At 34.8% G+C, this 23,497-nt stretch overlaps 1 protein-coding gene across 2 annotated transcripts in view; it reads left to right on the top strand.

The window, feature by feature from the left end:
* ATRNL1 (attractin like 1) overlaps positions 1-23,497 on the top strand; it is a 705,727-nt gene that overhangs the window by 167,418 nt on the left and 514,812 nt on the right. For both annotated transcript variants that reach the window (XM_059054362.2, XM_067024581.1), the window contains exons 18-19: positions 3,884-4,102; positions 22,820-22,957. In XM_059054362.2, coding sequence (XP_058910345.1) covers positions 3,884-4,102; positions 22,820-22,957 — 357 coding nt within the window. The remainder of the gene's footprint in view (positions 1-3,883; positions 4,103-22,819; positions 22,958-23,497) is intronic.

Here is a 23,497-nt window from a genome sequence, read left to right as displayed (position 1 = left end):
GTGGCAGCTGTCAGCACTGGTCTGTCTGCACAGACAGCTAGGAAGCCAGCAGGTGCATGCTCTTTCTGAGCAGAGTCCAGGCTCCTCCCAGCTTGCAGGGGGGCTTTGCAGGGCAAGGACCTGCCCGTGTGTACCCTCCCTCCTTCATAGATTCCTCCCACAGGCCTTGGATCTGTCCTGATGCCTTTTTTTTTTTTTTTTTGTCCTACCCAGTTACTTGGGGATCTTTCTTACAGCTTTGGTTGTATAAGAGATCTTCTGCCAGTTTCCAGTTAGTTTTCTGTGAAAACTGTTCCACCTGTAGATGTATTTTTGATGTGTTTGTGGGGGGGAGGTGAGCTCCACTTTGCCATCTTGATCCACCTACAAGCTTAATATCTCTTAAATTCACTTGTACTTTCCATCTCTTTGTTTGCTAAGTGAGATTCAGATATTTTTCCTTTTTTAATGGTTTTTAAAAATTTGGGGCTTTTTATCTATTCAGAATGAATTTTTTTTGAGAACCCTCCACTGTAAAAATTGTAACTGCATTTTTTGAAGGGTGAATTAAAAATGATTAACTATTTGAACACAGGTATGAATTGCGTTTTTACCACTGCTGAACTAAATGATGATAACTGCTGCTGGTGGGATTGTCAGCTAGGCATGCACAGGTCACTTCTTCAGTCCTGCCTTGGCATCTCTTGTTTTTGATCTTTTGCTTCTTTTGTTTTCTTGATTGTTATAGAGGCTTATTTTCTACTTCTGCAGTTTGTTCCTTGAGCAGTTAGTCTAGTCTGCTGGATTTTTCATTTCCATAGGTCTTTTCTTTCACTGTTATGTCTATTGTCACATTTGCCTTCCCTGTGGCTATATATATAGCTCATTTGAACTGATGATGTCTAATAGCAGTTAGTTTTGTTCCATAGCTTTTAAAATTATATGGCCTGTGTATCTTTGTGGGGAAGAGGGCCATTTTACTTTGCCTCAAGGAGCCCTTGTGTTTTTTGGAAATAGTATTTACCTGGCAGTGACCCATTCCTTATAGAAAACAAACTCCTTCTCTATTACGTTTAATTCTTTTCCATGTTTTTAACCAATAAACATTGAAAGAAAACTGCTGTAAATAGGCTTTTAGTAATGTAGTAGTAGGGTGTGCGGGAGGGGAAGTATTCTACAGTCCTATGATTAGGTCTCATTCTTTTGGTGAGCCTTTGCCCCATACTGTTCTGTGAACTTCACTTCACTAGTGCTCCTCAGTCTTTTTTTCCACTCTTAGGTGGTACAGCATGGCTGGAGGGAGCTGGAGTTGTATATTTTTCTTCCCCCCACATGAAAGTCTAGAGCAGGTTACAGTTGGTTATTTCCCGTTAGCCAGGTCAGTTAGGCTCTGATTGTTTCTCGAGGCCTTGGTAAGAAAAACAGTGCTCTGGCATATCTCAAAATTGTTCCTTTTTCCCCTCCCATGCTGGAAGCACAAAGGGGTTTTTCTTCGATATTCACCACGAGGACCTGTTAGAATTAATCTTTCAAAGAGCCAAAAATAAATAAATAAAATAAAATAAAAATAATTGCTTATTACTTATAGCAATTACTAATTACTTATAGCTCATACATAGTCTTCAGACTAGCCATAACTTACTCAAAATAGCACAGCCTACAAAAGCTTTCCTATCTTATTGTTTTCCGTAAGAAAAGAAAAAACATTAGTCTTTCAGTTTTTTAGTCTTCATTACAAACTAAAGAATAAATATTCTGTTAATTTTTCAGCAATGCATGTTGCTCTCCACTCTTGAGTAATAACTAAACCAACATTACCTTTTGTAATAGTTTCATACCTAAAATAAAACATAAGAGAATAGAACGTTGCTCTGAATATGACATTTTGTAATTCATTATTAAAGCCTAAAGTGTAATAGATAAAGACACCATTAATAGTTTGTCATTCAGTCAGTGTAAGAAAGGCAGGATTCTTTCATCTAAGAAGTACCCAGTTGTTTGAAAAGCAATAACAGGTATGTTGTGTTTGAAAATAGTTTAGGTTTAATTGTACATTATGCTTCTTCAAGACATTTAATTGGTTATCTTTCCTTAAAAAGGTAATCGTAAAATAAATTTTATTTTCCTAGGAGATATCTATAGACTATAAATATAAAGCCTAGAGTTATTTTGGGTGTGACCTAGTAAAGATTTACTTCAATTCATCACATGACAGTAAATAATTAGAATGTCAAGATAGCATACCTAATTAGATATTTTACATTGTTCCCCTTTGATTTCATAGCAACCCAATATAGTTTTGAAGACAATTAGAATAATCTAGTCAGTGATACTGTGGGCTAGTTACAATCGCAGATGAAAGAGAAATATTTCACAGCAAAAAGTCTAAGGAGGAGTATGATAATATATAAAATGTTCAGTTATCTAAGGATATTTTAAATGAAGTGCCATTTAACTCCATTTACTGCTTTAAAAATTTTTCAGAAAGAAGTATGTTCATGTCACTGAATTATTTATCTACAGGGTTAACATTAATGACTTGTGTTCAATGACTCAAAGAATATTCTTCCTTTTAAATTTATTATTAAGGAAATATAGGAGATTGGTACTCATTCTTCACTTTCTTACATCCAGTCTGTGAAATGCTCAGCACTGAAAAAATTCATAACAGCAAATCATACTGTAATTGATGAATTCTTTAATCCAGTATTGTATTATCCCTGCACAGCTTACTGTATTGAGTTCCTGATGTTCACTGAGAAGCTTGCACTATTCTTATCTGCAGCTTTCTGAGGAACATTTCTGTTTCCAGTAATATTAAAACACTGAGTGGCAGTTAAGTTATTACCGCGACAAAAATGAAATTGAGACTGCCAGAAGTCTACCTTTTTTTTTTTTTTCCTTCTGAGGTTTTTCTAGCATGTCGTTAAAAGGCATCATTCATGGTACTTTGTACCTGTGCACTATCTTATATGGATAAATAATTCCCAAGACAAAGTGTACCTTTGCTAGCAAAATATCAGTGAAACTAATTTAAAAAGTCTCAGCCTGATATAAGGTACTATGATTGTGAATTAAAAATCTGAAACATCACATAGCAGCTATTATGACTATTATGGCAGACTGTAATATGTTCATCCTTGGAAAAGACATCACAGTATTCGCAGGCTTAGTTGAGGCTCATAGTCTATACATCAGTTAAACAAAAAAAGGTTGAGCTTCAGTGAGTGATTCTTGAGGTGATATTCTGCAGCTCTGAAAGTCAGAGAGAGCCTGTCCTGCTGGTTGCCTGCTAAGGCAGAGTATCCAGTTTCCATATTCCCATTCAGTTTGGCTCTTTGAGTGAGATTGCTGTTAAACATCACATGTCAGGCAAATGCTAGTATCTTGGACACTTGGGAAGAGCATTGTCCATGAGAGGCAGTCCAGCTGGGTTCAGCTAACCCAGGGAGTGGGGAAGCATGACTTGACTTACACTGGACATTCACAGGAAGATGCAGATTTTTTCCTTGAAGGCCCTCCCTAGGCACAACAAGAACAACTAACATTGCTCTATATCACAGACAATGTTGTCTGTAGGCCCCTGGATCCATTCCCCAAAGGTCTTAATACTGGCAAAGTTCTCAGGAGTGTTAAAATGCTGACTTCGTTTTTCTCCCTGTCATGGTACCACACCTTTATTCACCCTCAAGTCAGTCCATTCATCTCCTCTTTGTTCATAATGTAAGTTTTATTTGCTTTTGAAGTAACTACTGTCTCTTATCATTACATAAAATGTTTATGTTAACTATAGATGACTTTTTACTGTCCTTTTTCAGATCATATTTATTTTCCCATTAGCTTGCAATTCTATTTGAATATGAAGTCAGATAACATACTTGTTAATGATGTTCCCTCCATGCAGCTCAAAATTGTTCTGGATTGAGAACCTGTGGACAATGTCTGGAACAGCCTGGGTGTGGCTGGTGCAACGATCCTAGTAATACAGGAAGAGGACACTGCATTGAAGGGTCTTCCCGGGGACCAATGAAGCTTGTTGGAATGCATGATAATGAGATGGTTCTTGACACCAGTGTTTGTCCTAAAGAGAAGAACTATGAGTGGTCCTTTATCCAGTGTCCAGGTAATAAAAATGTGATGAAAGCAATTTTAGCTTCTGCTCAAGGACACCAATAATTACTTTCCTTTCTTATAATAAAGATTTAGAAAAAAAAAAAACAACAAGGAAAATGAGACTGAAATTTAAAGGATTAAAAAAATTCTTTCCTATATCCATGTTTGTTGTATAGGTGGTATTATGTTTGGAATCATTAAACAGGCTGACCAGATGCATGGTATATAATTGTTAGATTTGGTTTCATGCGAACTGTTAAATGGAAAAAGAATATTGGTTTCATACCAAATTTCTCTACTGTAGTGTAGTCTTTTATTGTCTATAATATTATACTATCTTAGAATTCAAAGGCAACTCAGAGGATCCAGTCAAGCTAAGTATGGGAATATTTTGTATTACATCCATGATAGAGTCATTTGACCCTTGGTATTTGGTACCATTCAATTTTGAAGGTCAGTAAAGCTTTTAGAGTTTTTAAATAGGGAATCTATTCTTCTATGGAATAAAATCAACCTTCTTGAGAAATTAGTTTTTCAGTATATTTTTATTGAGTGCCTACTATGTGCAAAGAGTGTTTTACGTGCTAGAGACATAACAATGAAAAAAGTAGACTAAAATCACTGCATTAATTGAGCCTGTATTTGACTTGAAATTAATAAAATTCATTATACACGTACATATGTATATGAAGTTAGGTGGTGATAAGTGCTATTAAATAAAGCAAGGAAGGGGGATAAAGCTTGCAATTTAAAAGATTGGTAAGAGAAGATCTCACTTAGAAGTAATGGTTAATAAACACCTCAAGTGGATGAGGGAGTGAATCATGCGGCTGTCTGGGGAAAGAGTGTTCCAGAAGACACAAAGACTTGGGTGAGATGGTTTATTTACAGGATGAACCTAGGAAGCACAATTGAGGGAATAGAGAGTTTCAAAGACAGGAGAAAAACCAATAATATGTACATGATTAGGCTGGCTACTATACTGGGAAATTTGAACTCAGACCCACTAGGGACCTAGGAAGAACTATGCAGGATGCTCCTCAGAGCTAACCCTCAGGGATTGGGGGTGGGGGTGGGGAGTTTATCCACTAACTCTCTTCCATTGATGGTTGAGTGATGCCTCTGGGGGTATTGTACTTCCGAGCTGTGCCAGCACATCTGATTAATAGCTTATCAGATACCAGTGAACATTCTGAGGCAGAAACGTGGGGAGATACTGCAGAACTTGCTTCAGGTGCGGCGCTGACTGTGTTGCACTGAAACCAGACGGACTAAGGGAATGTGGTACTTCTACATAAACTTTGGAATATATGAAAACCAAGAAGAGGGACAAACTATTGATTCATACAACAACATGGCTGAATCTTAAATACCTTTTACTTAGTGAAAGAAGCCAGACCAAAAGGCTACATATTGCACTATGGAGATGGAAGGGAGATCAGTTATTTGCCAGAAGTGGTAAAGGTAGGGATTGCCTTCAAGGGGATCTCATAATGGAATTTTTTGTGCTGTGGAACTGTTCGTAATGACACTATGCATTTGTCAAACCATACTGTGTATCACAAAGAATGAACTTTCCTGATGGCAAATTAAAAAAAAATAGTCAACCAGCATGTCAGGGGATCCCATAAGGGAATGCAAACTGTGACAAATAAATTTCACTGTATTACAAATGCCATAACCTCATCAAAATAATGAGCTGATCTAAGTAACCTTGGAAAACAGTGTTTTGGCTGGATACTGTAAAGCCTACATAAACATTATATTCTGATTGGTAAATTTGTTTCTCACATAGTACAGATTAACAATTCTTACAGTACTTTATATGTTTAGTAGGTTTGGACAAATATATAAATTAATTGTGTTTAATGTGAGCCAGGTTTCCCACTGTCACAGAAAGACGTAGACACAGAGAATGGACTTGAGGACACGGGGTGGGAGGAGGAAGTTGGGGCAAAGTGAGAGTAGCATTGACATATATACACTACCGAATGTAAAATAGCCAGCTAGTGGGAAGCAGCCGCATAGCACAGGGAGATCAGCTCCGTGCTTTGTGATGATGCAGAAGGAGGATGGGAGGGAGGCTCAAGAGGGAGGGGATATGGGGACATATGTATGCATATGGCTGATTCACTTTGTTGTACAACAGAAGCTAACACAGTATTGTGAAGCAATTATACTCCAATGAAGATCTATTAAAAAAACATGGGAAGAGTGAAGACTATAAAGAACCCTGTGGGGAATTCCCTGGCAGTCCAGTGGTTAGGACTCCGAGCTTCCACTGCAGGGGCCATGGATTCGATCCCTGGTTGGGGACCTAAGATGCCACATGCCGTGCGGCATGGCCAAAAGAAAAAAAAAAGAAAAGAAAAGAAAGAAAAAAGAATCCTGTGGTATTGGTTTAGAGTATAAGCATGAATTCAAGTTTATTTTAATATTTACTATATATACGCAGGGGTATATATATATATTTTCTAGCTCAGTTCTCCAAGAGGGCCTGGAAGCCATGATGCCCCAGTAGCAATGAGCACATTCAGTGCCCACAATCCTGGTTTCTAAATACCATTTTCCAATGGAAGGAACCAGGGCTCTCTGGAGTAATGGCTGTTTCTAGGGCTGGGGCAGGGAGAACACAAGGTGAACCTGAAGTATTGTTTAATGTCAGAAAGTAAGAAAGTGCTCAAAACAAAGTAAAGGAGGATGGGAGCATGTCAAAGGGACACAGCCAACCAGAAAGAGTTCTTAATGGGTCAAATCTGGGCAAAAACTAATGATTGTGTTGGATTGTAACCCAAAGAACAGAATACATATCCATGATTCTGTAGTGATTTAAATGATTGGATAGATAATAAATGGGTGAGAATGGATAAATATTCCTTACAGAAAATTCCAAATAATAAATGTAGAATGAATGAGGGAAATACAAAATTGGTGTTAGAACCCCACAGTAATAAGAGCCATAAGAATAGTCTTCTTAAGAATTTTCAAATTAGTGGGTGAAACTTTAAGGAGAAAAAATATATTTGTGTAGCTTCCAAAATCTTCCTCAAAAATATTTATTAATTACTGTGGTGGTTTGAACATATGTCCACAGGTACCTTGACACTCATTCCCCTAGGAAGTGGAGCTTAATTTCTCTCCCCTTGAGTGTGAGTTGGACATGGTGACTCCTAATGAATAGAGTGTAGATGTGGAAAAACTGTAACTTGACAGTGGAGGATGCAAGGCGACATCACCATAAACAAGTGATCAAGGTTAACAACACCAGTGATAAGTCATGTTAATATCACATACCCCCTGATATGATGTGGTGAGAACGGCACCTCACTTCTGTGGTATTCTTCCCCCAAATCCATAGCCCGGTTTAGTCATCAGAAAACATCAGACAAAACGACATTGACGGACATTTTACACAATACGTGACCAGTCCTCTAGAAAAGAATCTGCTTCCAAGCTCATTCCCATGTTGGCACAATTCAGTGCCTTGCAATTGTAGGGCTGAGGGGACTGTTTTCTAGTTGGCTGTCAGCCAGTGACCACTTCGGCTCTGAAAGAATGCTCACGTTCTCTCCCTCATCCCCCTCCCGTCTCCAGAACTCGCATCGTAGAGTCTCGACAACCGAAATGGGATCACTCACACTTTGAATCTCCTTCAAGTAGAGACTAATGCCTTTTAAGGGATCATCTGACCGAGTCCATCCAAGATGATGTCCCTTTCTCAAAGCCAGCTGTGCCATGTAACAACCTAATCATCAGAGTGACTGTCCCATCATATGTTCAGGTCCTTACCCCACTCCCAAGGAGGCCATTAGTGTTTGATTACATACCTGAGGTGCTATAACCCAGCTTCATCAATGCATAAGACTAACGATCATGCCATACAGTTTACCCATTTATAGTGTATAACTCAGTGGTTTTTAGTATATTCAGAGTTATACAACCAACAGTACAGTCAGTTTAAAACACTTTTTCATCTTCCAGAGAAACCTTGTACTTATTAGCAGTCATGGCCTGTTTGGGCCACCCTTGTCAGCTATGGATTTACGTATCCTGAACATTTTATATAAATTGAGTCATATAGCTGTAGTCTTCTTTTACTGGCTTCGTTCACACCACATAGCGTTTTCAAGGTTTATCCATGTTGTGGCATATAGCAGTGCTTAATTTCTTTTTATTACCAAATAATATTCCATTGTATGACTATACTACAGTTTGTTTATTCATTCATCATTTGATGAACATTTGAGTGTTTCTAATTTTTGGTTTTTAAAATAATGCATCTATGAATATTCATGTACAAGTTTACGTGTAGACATATTTTCATTACCTTGGGAATGGAATACCTAGGTCGTATGGTAACTATGTTTAACCTTTTGAGGAACTAACTACCTGACAGTTTCAAAGCTGCTGTGTTATTTTACATTTCCACCAGGAGTGCATGAGGGTTACAATTACTCTACATCCTTGCCAATATTGCTTATTTCAGCTCATTTTTTAAAATAGATCTTTATTGGAGTATAATTGTTTCACAATACTGTGTTAGTTTCTGTTGTACAACAAAGCGAGTCAGCCATATGCATATATATGTCCCCATATCCCCTCCCTCCAATCCTCCCTATTCCACGCTCCTAGGGTCATCACAAAGCACGGAGCTGATCTCTCTGTGCTATGCTGCTGCTTCCCACTAGCTAACTATTTTACATTCGGTACTGTATATATGTCGATGCTACTCTCACTTTGCCCCAGCTTCCCCCTCCCACTCCATGTCCTCAGGTCCATTCTCTATGTCTACATCTTTATTCCTGCCCTGCAGCTAGGTTCATCAGCACCATTGTTTGTTTGTTTGTTTGTTTTAGATTCCATATATATGTGTTAGCATACTGTATTTATTTTTTTCTTTCTGATTTACTTCACTCTCTATGACAGACTCTAGGTCCATCCACCTCACTACAAGAACTCAATTTTAGTTCTTTTTATCGCTGAGTAATATTCCATTCACATCGTTTTGATTGTAGTCATCCTTGTGGGTGCGAAGTAGTATCTCATTGTGGTTTGGATTGGCAGTCATTTGGTGGCTAATGATGTTGAACGTCTTTTCATGTGTTCATTAGCTATTAGTATTTCTTCTTTTGAGAAATGTCTATCGGATTCTTTGCACATTGCTTAATTGGGGTATTTGTCTTTTTATTATTGAACTGTGAGTGTTCTTTATATATTCTAAATATGTCCCTTACTAAAGATGGATTTGCAATTATTTTCACCCATTCTATGGGTTGTCTTTCACTTTCTTGATAGTGCCCTTTGAAGCACAAAAGTTTATTTTTTAAAATAAATTTATTTATGTATTTATTTATTTTTGGCTATGTTGGGTCTTCCTTGCTGCGTGAGGGCTTTCTCTAGTTGTGGGGAGTGGGAGCTACTCTTCCTTGCAGTACGCAGGCTTCTCATTGCAGTGGCTTCTCTTGTTCAGGAGCATGGGCTCTAGGCACGCGGGCTTCAGTAGTTGTGGCACGCGGGCTCAGTAGTTGTGGCTCGCAGGCTCTAGAGTGCAGGCTCACTAGTTGTGGCACAAGGGCTTAGTTGCTGTGCGGCATGTGAGATCTTCCTGGACCAGGGATCGAACCCATGTCCCCTGCATTGGCAAGTGGATTCTTAACCACAGTGCCATCAGGGAAGTCCCCACCAAAGTTTTAAATTTTCATGTTTTATCAATTTTTTCTATTCTTTCTTGTGCTATTGGTTTCATGCCTGTGAAATCATGTATAATAAAAGATGCCAAAGGTTTTCACCTATGTTTTCTCTTCAGGCTTTAGTAGTTTTAGCTCTTACATTTAGGTCTTTGATCTGTTTTGAGTTAATTTTTGTGGGTGGTGTGAGACAGAGATCCAGCTTAATTCTTTTGTTCATGGCTATAAGCACCATTTGTTGAAAAGACAATTTTTTCCTTATTAAATTTATTTAAAATTTTGTTTATATTTTTTCATCTTAGAAATTGAATTTTAGTCATTTTTATATTTTCCATTTCTCTCCTTCTTATGTTGATATTTTACTCTGTATTCTTGAGTATATGGGGCATACTTTTAATAGCTGTTTTAAAAATCCTTCCCTACTCATCTCATTTGGCATGCCATTTCTTTCTCTGTTTCTATTGGTGTGTGTGTGTATATATATATGTATATATATATATTTTAATTGATTATGGATCAAAATTTCCAGGTTGGTTATTTTTGGTGGTATTATCCTGGACATTGTGATTTTTTTCTAGCTTACTCAATTTTGTTCTATTTCTTTAAGTGTATTGGACTTTATTCTGGCATTCAGTTGTGTTACTTCAAAAATTGTTTTTAATATTTGTCATGGCCTGTACATAGCAGCCCTAAGTTCAGTGCTAATTTATTTCCACTACTAAGACAGTGCCTTTCTGTGTTCTCCATACAGTGCTCTTTGTATTAAGAGGTCTCTACACTTTGACTCTTGGGAGTATAAGCTATTCCTAGTCCTATGTGAGTTCCTGACATTGTTTTACTTACTTTTTTTCTGATGGTTCTTTCTCCAGCTTCATAGAGTTTCATACTGTGTTCAATTCATTATTTAACCAAATATTCAAGGGGACCTGTCTACAGATTGCTGTGTGCAACTCTCTCTTCTCTAGTATTTTGCCCCACAAAGTCTAACCACCATGGCCTCCCTGAACTTTGCTCTTTGTTTCCTCAACTAAATGAGGGTTTGGGTTTTTCTCCCTGGGCTGCATCCTCAAATCTGCCTCCAGATAGCAAGCCAGGGCAGTCATATTTTGTCTTCTTTTTCTCAGGGATGCCATTCCTGAGCTGCCTGTTACACTGGAAAGTAGTTGTTTCATATATTTTGTTCAGTTTTCTTATGTTTACACTAGAGGTCAGTTCTCACAGCAGTTAAACCTTCATGGGCAGAAGTGAAAATCTTCTGTCTATGTGTTTTTATTTACAGTGAATCTCTTGTAAGCAGCATAAATGTCTTGTTTTTTATTGTTGTTGTTGATGTGTTTTAAAAATCTGTTCTGATAATCTCTGTCTTTTATCAAATTGTTTAGTCAATTTAGATTTAATATAATATTGGTAATATTGAATTTAGTCCTACCATCATGGTATCAATTTTAAAATTTCCTTTATTTTTTTCTCTGTTGTTTGTTCCTCCTTTTGCCTTTTTTTTAGATTAATTGAGTGTTTTTAAAGTCCACTTTTATCACTTTTATTGGATTTTTAGCTATACCTCTTTTGTGTTTTTTTTAGTGACTGCTGTAGTGATTGTAATAGTCATCTTTATCTTATCACAGTCTACCTTGAATCAATATTATACTACTTCATGTATAAGGTAAGAATATTACAAAAGTGTAATTCCATTTGCTCTTTTCCTGTCCTTTGTGTGATTACTGCCATATATTTTACTTCTATATATATTATTAACCACACATTACATTATTTTTTTTACCTTTAAAAGACAGTTTTCTTATAAAGAAATCATAATAATAAAAATACTTTCTATTTACCCACGTATTGACCATTTTCTTTGATCTTCATTTTTCCCTATTGATCTGAATTTCCTTTTGCTATAACATTTCTTTAGCTTGATGAACTTTATGTAACATTTTAAAGTAGTATGTTTTTCAGTTGGGCTATAAATTAGCTTTTATACATCTGAAATGTGTGTGTCTTCATATTTGAAGGATACTTTTACTGGTAATAGCGTTCTAAGTTGACAGATATATTTTTTCAATAATTTGAAGATGTAATATCCTTTTCTTCTGGCTTCTACTTTCTCTTAAGAATTTCTCTGTCAGTTTTATTGTTTCTCCTTTGAAAGTAATATGTCTTTTTCTTCCCTCTAACCTTTTAAAATATATTTTTTTCTTAGTTTTTGGATGTCAGCAATTTTAGTGTGATGTACTTAAGTATCATCTTTCTTTTTTTAATTGTGACATGTGTTTTTCATCATGTTTGTAAAGTTTTCTGCCATTATCTCTTCAAATATTGCATCTGTCCCATTGTATCACTCTAGTCTGTATTTCTAAAAGCTTGATTCACTTATGTTAGGCTTTTTCACTATGTTCCTAAGTTTTCTTACTGTCCTGTCTGTATTTTATATCCTTGCACCTCCTCTGATCTATATTTTGATTCACTAATTCTTTCTTTAGATGTTTCCAGTTTTCTCTTAAACCTATTTTTTAATTAGTTATTGTTATTTAACATAGCATGTGAGGTTCACTGTATTAAAACAGTTTTACACATGATTCTGCATCATCTATTTTGCTGAATTCTGCTAGTCAGTTCTTCTGCCAGTCTCTCCTGATTTTTCTCTTGTGGCTCCATTTATCTGGCAGCTTGACTGGTTTTGGATGATCTCAGGATTCTTTACTCACACGTCTGGTGGTTTGAGCTGATTGCTTGATCTAGGGGTCCTCAGGCTGCAAATGATTGTTCTCTGCTGTATTTGGCCTATCATCCTCTGGTGGTGTAGACTGGGATGCTATACATATATGTTTAGAATAGAATTCCAAGAAGGAGAGAGCAGAGTGTATATGCCTCTTGAGGCCCAAGCTCAAATTTTCCATACCATTACTTCTGAATTCCACTGTTCTGAAAAAGTCTTCATGCCAATGCATGTTCAAATGGTGGGAAAAAATTGTACTTTTTTGATGAGAGCAAGGATAAAGTAATATTATGGATTTTGTACATGCATAGATGTGAAGAATTTGTGTAAATTATTTTTCAGCTCATCTAATTAGTGCTAACTACTTTGTTTATTGACATACAACTCATATGACATAAAATCCTTCATTTTAAAGTGTACAGTTCAGTGGTTTCTAGTATAGTCAGTAGGTGAGCAACTATTAACATCATGTAATTCCAGAACACTTTAATTACCCCAAGACAAAATTCCATAGCCTTTAACAGTCACTACCTGTTCATCCTTCCCTCTAACACCTTAAAACCACTAATCTACTTTCTTTGTGTATTTGTCTATTCTGGACATTTCATTTAAATGCAGTCATATAATGTGTCTTTTAGTGTCTGACTTCTTTCACTTAGCATACGTTTTTAAGGTTCATCCATATTGTAGCATATGTCAGTTCTTTACTTCTTTTTATGGCTGAATAATATTAAATCGCATACCACATATTCCTACTCATCAGTTGATGGATCTTCAGCTTATTTCCCCTCTTTTGCTGTTACGAATAGTGCTGCTATGAACATTTGTATATGTTTTTGTGTAAACATGTTTTAATTTTTCTTTGGTATGTATCTAGGAGTTGATTTTTTAGTCATATGATAAATGTATATTTAACCTTTTAAGGAATTGCCAGACTTTTTCCAGAGCTACTGTACTATTTTACATTTCTACCAGCAGTGTATTCTAATTACTCTCCTCACCAGTATGGGTTAATACATCATTTTCTTTATTATCCTCCTAGTTGATGTGAAGTGGTAGCTCTTTGTGGTTTTCTTTTGCATTTCGCTTAAGACTTATGGTGTTCTTTTCATGTACTTATTAGCTACTTATATACTTTCTATGGAAAATGTCTATTCAAATCACTTGCACACTTTTAAATTGAGGGTTTTTTTTTTAAATGGTAGAATTGTAAGAGTTATTTATGTGTTCTGGGTATGAGATCCTTATCAGATATATGATTCTCAAATATTTTCCACTGTTCTGTGGGTTGTCTCTTCACTTTCTTGACATTGTCATTTGAGGCACAGCATTTTTTTGATAGTGTCCAGTATATCTTTTTTTTCCTGTTAGTTGCTTAAGCTTTAGGTGTCATATATAAGAAACTGTCGCCTAATCCAGAGTCACGAGGATTTACATCTATATATTCTTCTAACATTTTTGTAATTTTAGCTCTTACCTTAAGGTTTTTGATCCTTTTTTAGTTAATTTTTATATATAGTGTGAATTGTGGGTCCAGATTTATCCTTCTGCATGTGAATATCAAGCTATCCCAGCACCATTTATTGAAAAGACTATTTCCCCAGTTAAACTGCTTGACACCTTTGTTGAATATCAATTGACCATAGATGTATGGTATTATTTCTAGACCTAATTCTATTCCATGGTCTATATATCTATCCTTACGACAATGGCACATGGTTTGATTACTGTAACTTTGAAGTAGGTTTTGAAATTGGGAATCGTCAGTACTCCAACTCTGTTTTTCTTTATCAAGATTGTTTTGCCTAATCTGAGCCCTCTGTTTCTAAATATGAATTTTAGGATCTGCTTGTCTATTCCTATTAAAAATCTTTTAGAATTTGATTGCATTGAATTTGCAGATCAGTTGTGATGAATTGCTATCTTAATATTGTTTTCCAATCCATGAATACAGATGCCTTTTCATTAATTCCTTTTAACAATGTTTTGTAGTTTTCAATGTACAAATCTTGCATTTCTTTGGTTAAATGTATTGGTAAATGTTTTATTCTTTCTGATGCTATTGTATTTGGTATTGTTTTCTTAATTTCACTTTCAAACTTTTCAGTTTGTAAGTGTATAAAAATACAATAAAACAGATTTTTCTACAATTGATCTGTAGCATTGTTGAAGACAATTATTAGATTAAATAATTTTTTTGGATTTCTTAGTTTTCTGTATGGAAGATTATGTCATCTGAAAGTAAAGTTAGTTTTCATCTTTTTCAATCTGGTTGCCTTTCATTTCTCTTTCTTGCTTAATTGCCCTGTCCAGAAACTCCAGTACAATATTGAATAGAAGTGACAAGTGAGGACAGTTTTGTCTTGTTCCTGACCTTAAAAAGAAAACTTTCAGTCTTTTACCATTAAATATGATGTTAGCTATGAACTTTTTATACATGCCCTTTATTAGGTTAAGACAATTCCCTGCTGTTCCTAGTTCGTTGAGTATTTTCCATCTATTGAGATGATTTTGTGATCCACCCCCACCCCGCTTTATTTCTCTAATAGTATGTTGTATTGATTGATTTTCATATATTTAAATAATCTTGCATTCCTGGGGTAAATGCAACTTAGTCATGGTGTATAATCCTTTTATATTCTAGTGGATTCAGTTTGTAGTATTTTGTTGAGAAGTTTTGCAGCTATAATCATAAGAGGTATTGGTCTGGCATCATCTTTTCTTGTGATAAGGTTGTCTTGTCTTTGTATTAGGTTAATACTGGCCTCATAGAATAAGTTAGGTAGTCTTCCCTTTGCTTCTGTGTTTTGGAAATATTTGTGAATAATTGTTAATTCTCCTTAACTGTTTGGTAGAATTCATGAATTAAGCCAGTTGATCTTGGGCTATACTTTTCTGGCACTTTGTTGATTACTAACTCAATCTTTTTATTGTTATAGCCTGTGCCTATTTTCTGTTTCTCCTCTAGTAAGTCTTGGTAGTTAGTATCTTTCTAAGAATCTCCCCTATCATCTATGTTATCTAATTTATTGGCATACAGTTGTTCATAGTATTTCCCTATAGACCTTTTCCCCAGTCTTTGTCAGTTGTATGTCTCATCTTTCATTCCTGATTTTAATAATTTGTGTCTTCGTATATTTCTTTGTTAGCCTAGCTAAAGCTTTGTTGATTTTGTTGCACATTACAAAGAACAGTTTGTAATTACAAAGAACAGTTTGTAACAGGCTTTATTGATTTCCTTTATTGTTTTCCTACTCTGCATTTTATTTATTTTCACTCTAATCTTTATTATTTCCTTTCTTCTGCTTGCTTTAGTTTTCTATTAATTTTTTACTTTATTAAGGTGCAAAGTTGGTTGATATGAGACCTTTTCTCTTTTTTAATGTAGGCTTTTACAGCCATACTTTTTTTCTGAGCAGTGTTTTGCTGCATCCTGTAAGTTTTGGTATATTATGCTTTATTTTATATACCTGAAAGTAATTTTTAATTTTCCCATGATTTGTTTTTTGATCCATTGGTTATTTAGAAATGTGTTGCTTAATTTCCACAATTTGTGATTTCCCCAAATTTTCTGTTATTGATTTCTAATTTTATTCAATTGTGGTTAGAGAACATACTTTATATAACTTCAGTCCTTTTAAATTTATTGAGGTTTGTTTTATGACCTAGTATATTGTCTATCCTGAAGAATTTTTTATGTGCACTTAAGAAGAATGTATATTCTGCTGCTGTTATGTGGATTTTTCTATTTATGTCTGTTTGGTCCATGTGGTTTATAGTGTTGTCCAAGTCTTCTAATCCCTTGCAAATCATCTGTCTAGTTGTTTGATTCATTATTGAAAGTGAGGTATTGACATCTCCAACTATTTTTGTTGAATTCTTTATTTCTGTTTTAATTTCTGTCAGTGTTTGCTTCATGTTGTTTGAGGCTCTGTTAGATGCATGTATGTTTACAATTTTTATGTCTTATCGATGGATTGTCCTTTTTATCATTATAAAATGTCCCTCTTTATCTTCAGTAACATTTTAAAAGTCTCTCTGATATTTCTATAGCCATTCCATCTTTCTTGTGGTTGCTGTTTGTATGCTATATCTTTTTTCATCCATTCATTTTCAATCTCTTTGTGTATTTAGGTGCGTCTCCTATGAAGGGTACATAGTTAGATCTTTGTCTTTTATCTGGTCTGTCTTTTCTGCCTTTTGATTAAATCATTTGATCTATTCACATTTAAAGTTATTTTTGATGCAGTTGGATTTATGTGTGTTATTTTATTTTTTCCCCTGTATATCATGAATTTTCTGTTCTTCCACTCTTCATTTGTTTATTTTTTTGCAGTAAGTGAATATTTTTTATTATAACATTTTAATTTTTAATGATTTTTCATTATATTTTATGAGTTGTTGTCTTTATTTTATTTTATTTTTTTTATTTTAATTTTTTTTTGTGGTACGCGGGCCTCTCACTGTCGTGGCCTCTCCCGTTGCGGAGCACAGACTCCGGATGCGCAGGCTCAGCGGCCATGGCTCACGGGCCCAGCCGCTCCGCGGCATGTGGGATCTTCCCGAACCGCGGCATGAACCCGTGTCCCCTGCATCGGCAGGCGGATTCTCAACCACTGCGCCACCAGGGAAGCCCGTTGTCTTTATTTTAAAAAATAAATTTATTTATTTATTTTTTGGCTGTGTTGGGTCTTCATTGCTGTGTGTGGGCTTTCTCTAGTTGCGGCGAGCGGGGGCTACTCTTCGTTGTGGTGTGCGGGCTTCTCATTATGATGGTTTCTCTTGTTGCAGAGCATGGACTCTAGGTGCACGGGCTTCAGTAGTTGTGACACTTGGGCTCAGTAGTTGTGGCACTCGGACTCAGTAGTTGTGGCTCACAGGCTGTAGAGCACAGGCTCAGTAGTTGTGGTGCATGGGCTTAGTTGCTCCGTGCCATGTGGGATCTTCCCAGACCAGGGCTCAAACCCGTGTCTCCTGCATTGGCAGGCGGATTCTTAACCACTTTGCCACCAGGGAAGTCCATGAGTTACTTTCTTAGCGGTTACTCCAGGGTTTACCATATATAGCTTATCTTATTAAAATATGCTTCAGATTTATACTAACTTAATTCCAGTGAGATGAAATAATGTTACTCATATAGGTCTAGTCTCTTTCTTCCCTTGTTGTGGTATTATATGTATTACATCTGTATATGTTGCAAACCTAACAGTCCATTTTTATAGTTATTATTTATATAATTTTATGTCTTTTAAAGAATCTGAGAAAAAAAGGAGGATGAGTATGTACTTATAGCTTTTGTTATATTAATATTTGTATTAACCATTTTTGGTTTTCTTTGTTTGTTCCTGTGGATCTTTTTTTACCGTCTAGTAATACCATGTCATATACTTAGCCCAATATAGATTTTTCTCCAGTACACTTCCTCTGTGGTGTTATTGGGGAATACATTATGTTTTATGTTTTATAGGCCCAACAATACCATTATTTATATCATTTAAAATACAGTCTTTAAAAATCATGTAAAAGAAGAAAGGAGACAAAAGATACATTTTTACTGTCTTTTATAATGACAGTTCTGTTACTGGTGCTCTTTGTTTTAATTTGTGTAGTTAAATTACTATCTGGTGTCACATGCTTTCTTCTTGAAGAGCTTCCTTTAGTATTTCTTGTAAGGCATATTTGCTGACAGTGAATTCTCTCAATTTTTGTTTATCTGTGAATGTTTCACTTTAATGTTTGAAAAGCAGTCTCGATGGATAGAAAATTTTTGGTTGACAGTTTTATTTTCAGGACTTTGAGTATATTATCCCACTGGCTACTGACCCCCATTTTTCCTGATTAAAAGCCAGCTATTAATCTTATTGGGATTTTTTTTGGTGAGGAGTCATATTTTCTCTTGCTGCTTTCAAGATTTTCTACTTGTTTTTGGCTTTTATTATAATGTATTTATTGATCTCTTCATGTTTATTGTACTTAAATTTTGTTAAGCTTCTTGGATGTGTAGATTAACATTTTTATCAAGTTTGGGAATATTTCAGGAATTATTTCTTCAAATAAATTTTAGCCTTCTTTCTCCCTCTCCTATCTTTCCAACACTCCCATTACACATAGGTTGGTGCACTTAATGGTGTCCTGCATTTAACTGAGGCTCTGTTTATTTTTCTTCATTCTGTTGTCTCTGTGTACTTCAGCTTCCATGGTCTCTACTGATCTTTCTTCAAATTTGCTAATTCTTCTGCCAGTTCAAATTTACTGTTGAATCTCTAGTGTATTTTTCATTTCGGTTTTTAAAAATGCTTTTATTTTATTTCTGTTAGTATGTGTAGAATTTTATCCCCCCCTGCACCCACCCTGCTTTTCTTTGGCTGCACTGTGCAGCTTGCGGGATCTTAGTTCCCCGACCAGGGATTGAATCCGTGCACCCTGCAGTGGAAGTGCGGAGTCTTAACCACTGAACCGCCAGGGAGGTCCCTCATTTCAGTTATTTTACTGTTCTACTTTATAATTTCCATTCATTGTTTTATATAATTTCTGTGTTTTTATTGATACTCTCTTTTTGTTGAGACATTGTCATCATACGTACCTTTAGTTCTTTAATCATAATTTTCTCATTTTTTCTGCCTTTAATTATTTTGTATATTTTTATTGTCTTCTAATTGTCCTTTTACTCCAGTTCTTGGGTTGTCAATTCTCATTTTTATTATCTCTCTTTTGCCTGACTCTTCTTTATGATGCTTTGTGATTTTTCATTTTGAGGTTTAATTCAGTAAGTGTTGTTGTTGTTGCTTTCATTGTCTTTTATTTCTGTATCAAAGGCTTGCAAACGAAGGTGTGATGGCCAAACCTGGTTGACTGCCTATTTTTGTAAATAAAGTTTTATTGGATTATAGCTATTATCAGTTGTTTGTGTATTGTGTATGGTTACTTTTGTACTGCAGTGGCAGCAGTGGTAGTTGTGAAGAGGTTTTATGGTCTGCAAAGCCTAAAATACTGTCTTGCAGTTTACAGAATCAAGTTTTTCCAGTTTCTGTTCTGTGTGACCTGAGTTGAAGAAATATTTCAAGGGTTCATTCATATCTACTTTTGCATGAGACTTTTCTTGTTTACAGAACAGGCTTTAACACTATTGTTTGATGTTGGGGTTTCTCTACCATATGGAAAGTGTGAATTTCAACGGAACCCATATGATCAGTATAGGCTTTAAGTTCTCACAAGTGACTTTTGTCTTTCATACATTCTTACCCCTGTTAAGGTTCCTTTCTGCTTCTTTGGGCTTGTGATGTATTTTAGTATGTTTTTCACAGATAGGGGCTACAATTGAAGGCTTTAAGCATTTTAAATATGGTTCAGTTTAGCTCTCTTATTTGAGTATGCCAGAGATTATATCTCCTGGCCCTGCTGGGTTTTGAAACCTGTACCTACTAGCTGTTGCTAGTCAATCCCCATGTATAGCAAAGTTCTGTCACTAGCTCACACTTCTCTTTCACATTCTTGTTTTGAATCCCTGTTTTATTTTTAACAATGATAATTCCCTTTTCTTCTAAAGGGCTATGTTTTAAAAAAAAGTTTTGGGTAAATTTTAGCCTTGATTTTCTGTGTATTTTTTTTTTAAATTTTATTGAGAATGCCAAACAGATACTTTTCAATGTTTTACATCTGTTTTAGAGAGCACATATTTTTCAAAACGATGTACTTTATTTGCATATCAAGTGCTGTGTTTTTCATTATGTTTTATTTTCATTTTTTTCTGTTTGTGTGTAGATAGATGAGAAGCCATCTGGGCTGGTTTTAAAATTTAAACAAAACAGTATGGATGACTTCTCTTTAGTTTCATTCATGTTCCAGACCAGGTTGTTAATAGAACCTTTCAAGTAACAGTGTATCCTGGAAGAACTATTAGATACAAGCTTACATTACCTGTTGATCCAACCCCCTGATGGCAGTGGAGAATAAAACATCATCATAGGCTTTATAGTATATCCTTTTCCTGTGTTTGATACAGCCATTATTATATCTGGGTCCTGCTTTCTATAACATGCCTTATCCTTTGCCATTGCTGCCATACTAGTTATAAGCTGCAACGATGACTATCCTTTTTTTGCTGGAAATTTTTCCAGCAGTCAGGTCTAAATTATACCAGCTTTCTGTATGGTATATTCATTACTTGGAACATTAGACTTTCCTGTATCTCATTCTAGCAGCTGATATGCTTTCTGGTTGCACCATGGCCCAGAACTGCCTTCAGAACTTGTCGCTTTCAGGAAAGGTACAGTTGAGTGGCATTATGCCAGGAGTCCTCTTTTAATTCCCAGAGGTATAGTAGGTTACTACTTTCTAGTTTTACTTACGTAGTTGTCATCGTACCCCAATTCTTGTTGCTGGCAAGTTTTTTTATTACTACAGTGGTAATCTATGAGGAGGATATTAGATGAGATTGGTAAATTTAGCCATTTTATTCAGAAGTTAAGACATTTGTTTTGCTGATGAAAAAATGTAGCCAGGGTTTCATAAAAATGCTTATAGTAACCCATCTCTTATTTTGACTTTTTCAGATAATGCTTTACATGTAGTGAGCACTCAATAAATTTTGTTTTTACCTGAGTGAATTAACCTTAGTGGTTTTACATAAAACTTTCTGTGAAAAAATAACTTAAAATTTTAAGCACAGTGTTAAAAAATTAAAGTTCTTGTCATTATTTTTCCTTTTTATAAAAGTAATATGAATTTATTGTAGAAAACTGATGATGCAGAAAAATCTTACTAAACTAAGATAACCATCATTAACTTTTCCATGGGCATATTAGTACATTTAAAAACAAAATTGTGTTCATTCTAAATATATTGTTTGAATCCTTATTTCACTCATATTACATTATGAAACAGCTAGGAGAAAATTTAATAACAAGAAAAATATTCATAATAAATTTCATAAAAATTTGAAAACTATATTGTAATTTTCTCAGTTTCATAAAGAGGAAGATTACTCAACATTTTTCCATGATGACTGCATGTCATTTCTATACTATGTTGCAATAGAGTTATGCTGCTGAAAATTTCTGTAAGATATAGGTATTTGTTTTTTACTTTTTTTTTTTCTTTACTCTTTGATGTTAACTCATGTTGATGACCTTATGCTAGTCTCTTGGGATTTCCCTCTTTCAAATTTTCTGTGTACAATAGGTATGAGATTTAATGTCTGGCCTTTGATTCATACATCCTGATTGTGCATTTGTTTCTGCCGTTCTTTAAATGTGTGATTTTGGGTAGTTGCTTAATCCAGGCCTCTTGATCTTAGAAAAAACCCTAAAAATAGTACCTTCCACACAAAATTGTTGTGAGGCTTAAATTATATAATTCATGTATGCCACTTGGTTCACTATCTAGCCGTGGGGTAGTATTTACAATATTTTAAAAACTGATATAATATGTAAACTGACCAAGCAGGATATAGATGTCAGCCACAAACAACTGCAATCGACTAAACATTGGCTTTCTTGGCTTGAGTGAGCTCAATTAAATGCTATCTTAGTTGTAATAATGATGAAAATGCTTATGAAAGTGACAATGATTATGATGTTTCGACAAGATGTTACCCAACTAAGTTAGTATTATGCCCCCAGTAGACACTAAACATGAGCTTTCATATAGGAACTTTATCTCTCATCTGAAATTTTAAAATTCTATTGTAATATTAATATGAAAACATATTAGACCTCATATTAAGAAGACATAAAAAAATCTTATGCTTTAAATCTGTTTCTGTTTAGTTCACATTCAAATAAAATTTTAATTAAGCCTTGAAGCTTTTCTTGCCCAAAGAAGATAAACATCTATACAAAATAATTTAAAAGTGCTGTTTGCTAATTTTACACTAATGTATTTTCTTGAGGTAAGGACTTACTACCACACAAGTTTCTATATTTATTGATCCTCTTTTATTATATGTAAATATAATTAAGATGCATTTTAGCATTCTTTGTCAAAGCTCTTTTATTTATTCCTGTTAATAGACATAATTGTCACATGAATCGTTAAGGAATATGTTAAAAGATATTTCCTCCTTAGCTATAACTTTTATGTTTCACTTAAATTTCTAACCCCTACATTTTACAGATCATAGGCAAAATTTCAACACAGAATTTATTGTATATAATGTCCTATATTAGTATTTTGAGACACACATTAAAAAAAAACTTGGGAAATGCCGGTTGGACTCTGCTACCATTCAGATTTGTAAAATAAATTCTTTGTCTTGATGGCAGTTATACTTGATACTGTTATGTAGTTATTAAAAATTTTTTTTTTTTACTATTTTCCTTAGCTTGCCAGTGTAATGGACATAGCACTTGCATCAATAATAACGTGTGTGAACAGTGTAAAAATCTTACCACAGGAAAGCAGTGTCAAGATTGCATGCCAGGTTATTATGGAGATCCAACTAATGGAGGACAGTGTACAGGTAATTATTTTTTCTTTCACTTCAGTTTATTTTTACTACAGAAAAGAAAATTAAGAAAGATATGCCTCTTGTGGAAAATATATTTTATTAAAGAAGATTTTTTCCATTAAGTCTCAATATTTTTGGAAGGTAATATATATTTATTAGGGACTATGAACTATAAAAATTCTGTGATATACTTTAAGAAAATATTACTTTTTCTTATTTCAACATGAATACATGATTACTATAGGAAATTTACCAAATGCAGATAAATTAAAATTAAAAATTGCCTGTAATCTTACTATTCTAAAATAATCACTGCTGATAATTTCTTTTTTAATAATAGTAAGTTATCATTTTACATTTTACTTTAGGAATAAGAAATAAAGGTTTTGTTTATGCCTTACATCACGTAAGTTTTTTTTTTCTTTTATTTTTTTTAACAAGGTGATAAGGTTTGATAAGGTTTAAGAGAATGAGTTTAGAATCAGTCCTTGGCTGAAATTCCAACTCTGCCACTGTTTAAATGTATGGCTTTAGTTAATTCACTTAAGCATC

The sequence above is a fragment of the Kogia breviceps genome, chromosome 2 (assembly GCF_026419965.1).
Source record: "Kogia breviceps isolate mKogBre1 chromosome 2, mKogBre1 haplotype 1, whole genome shotgun sequence".
NCBI lineage: Eukaryota > Metazoa > Chordata > Mammalia > Artiodactyla > Physeteridae > Kogia > Kogia breviceps.
The sequence above is the reverse complement of the archived record's forward strand: the minus strand, read 5'-3'. Positions and strand labels throughout refer to the sequence as shown.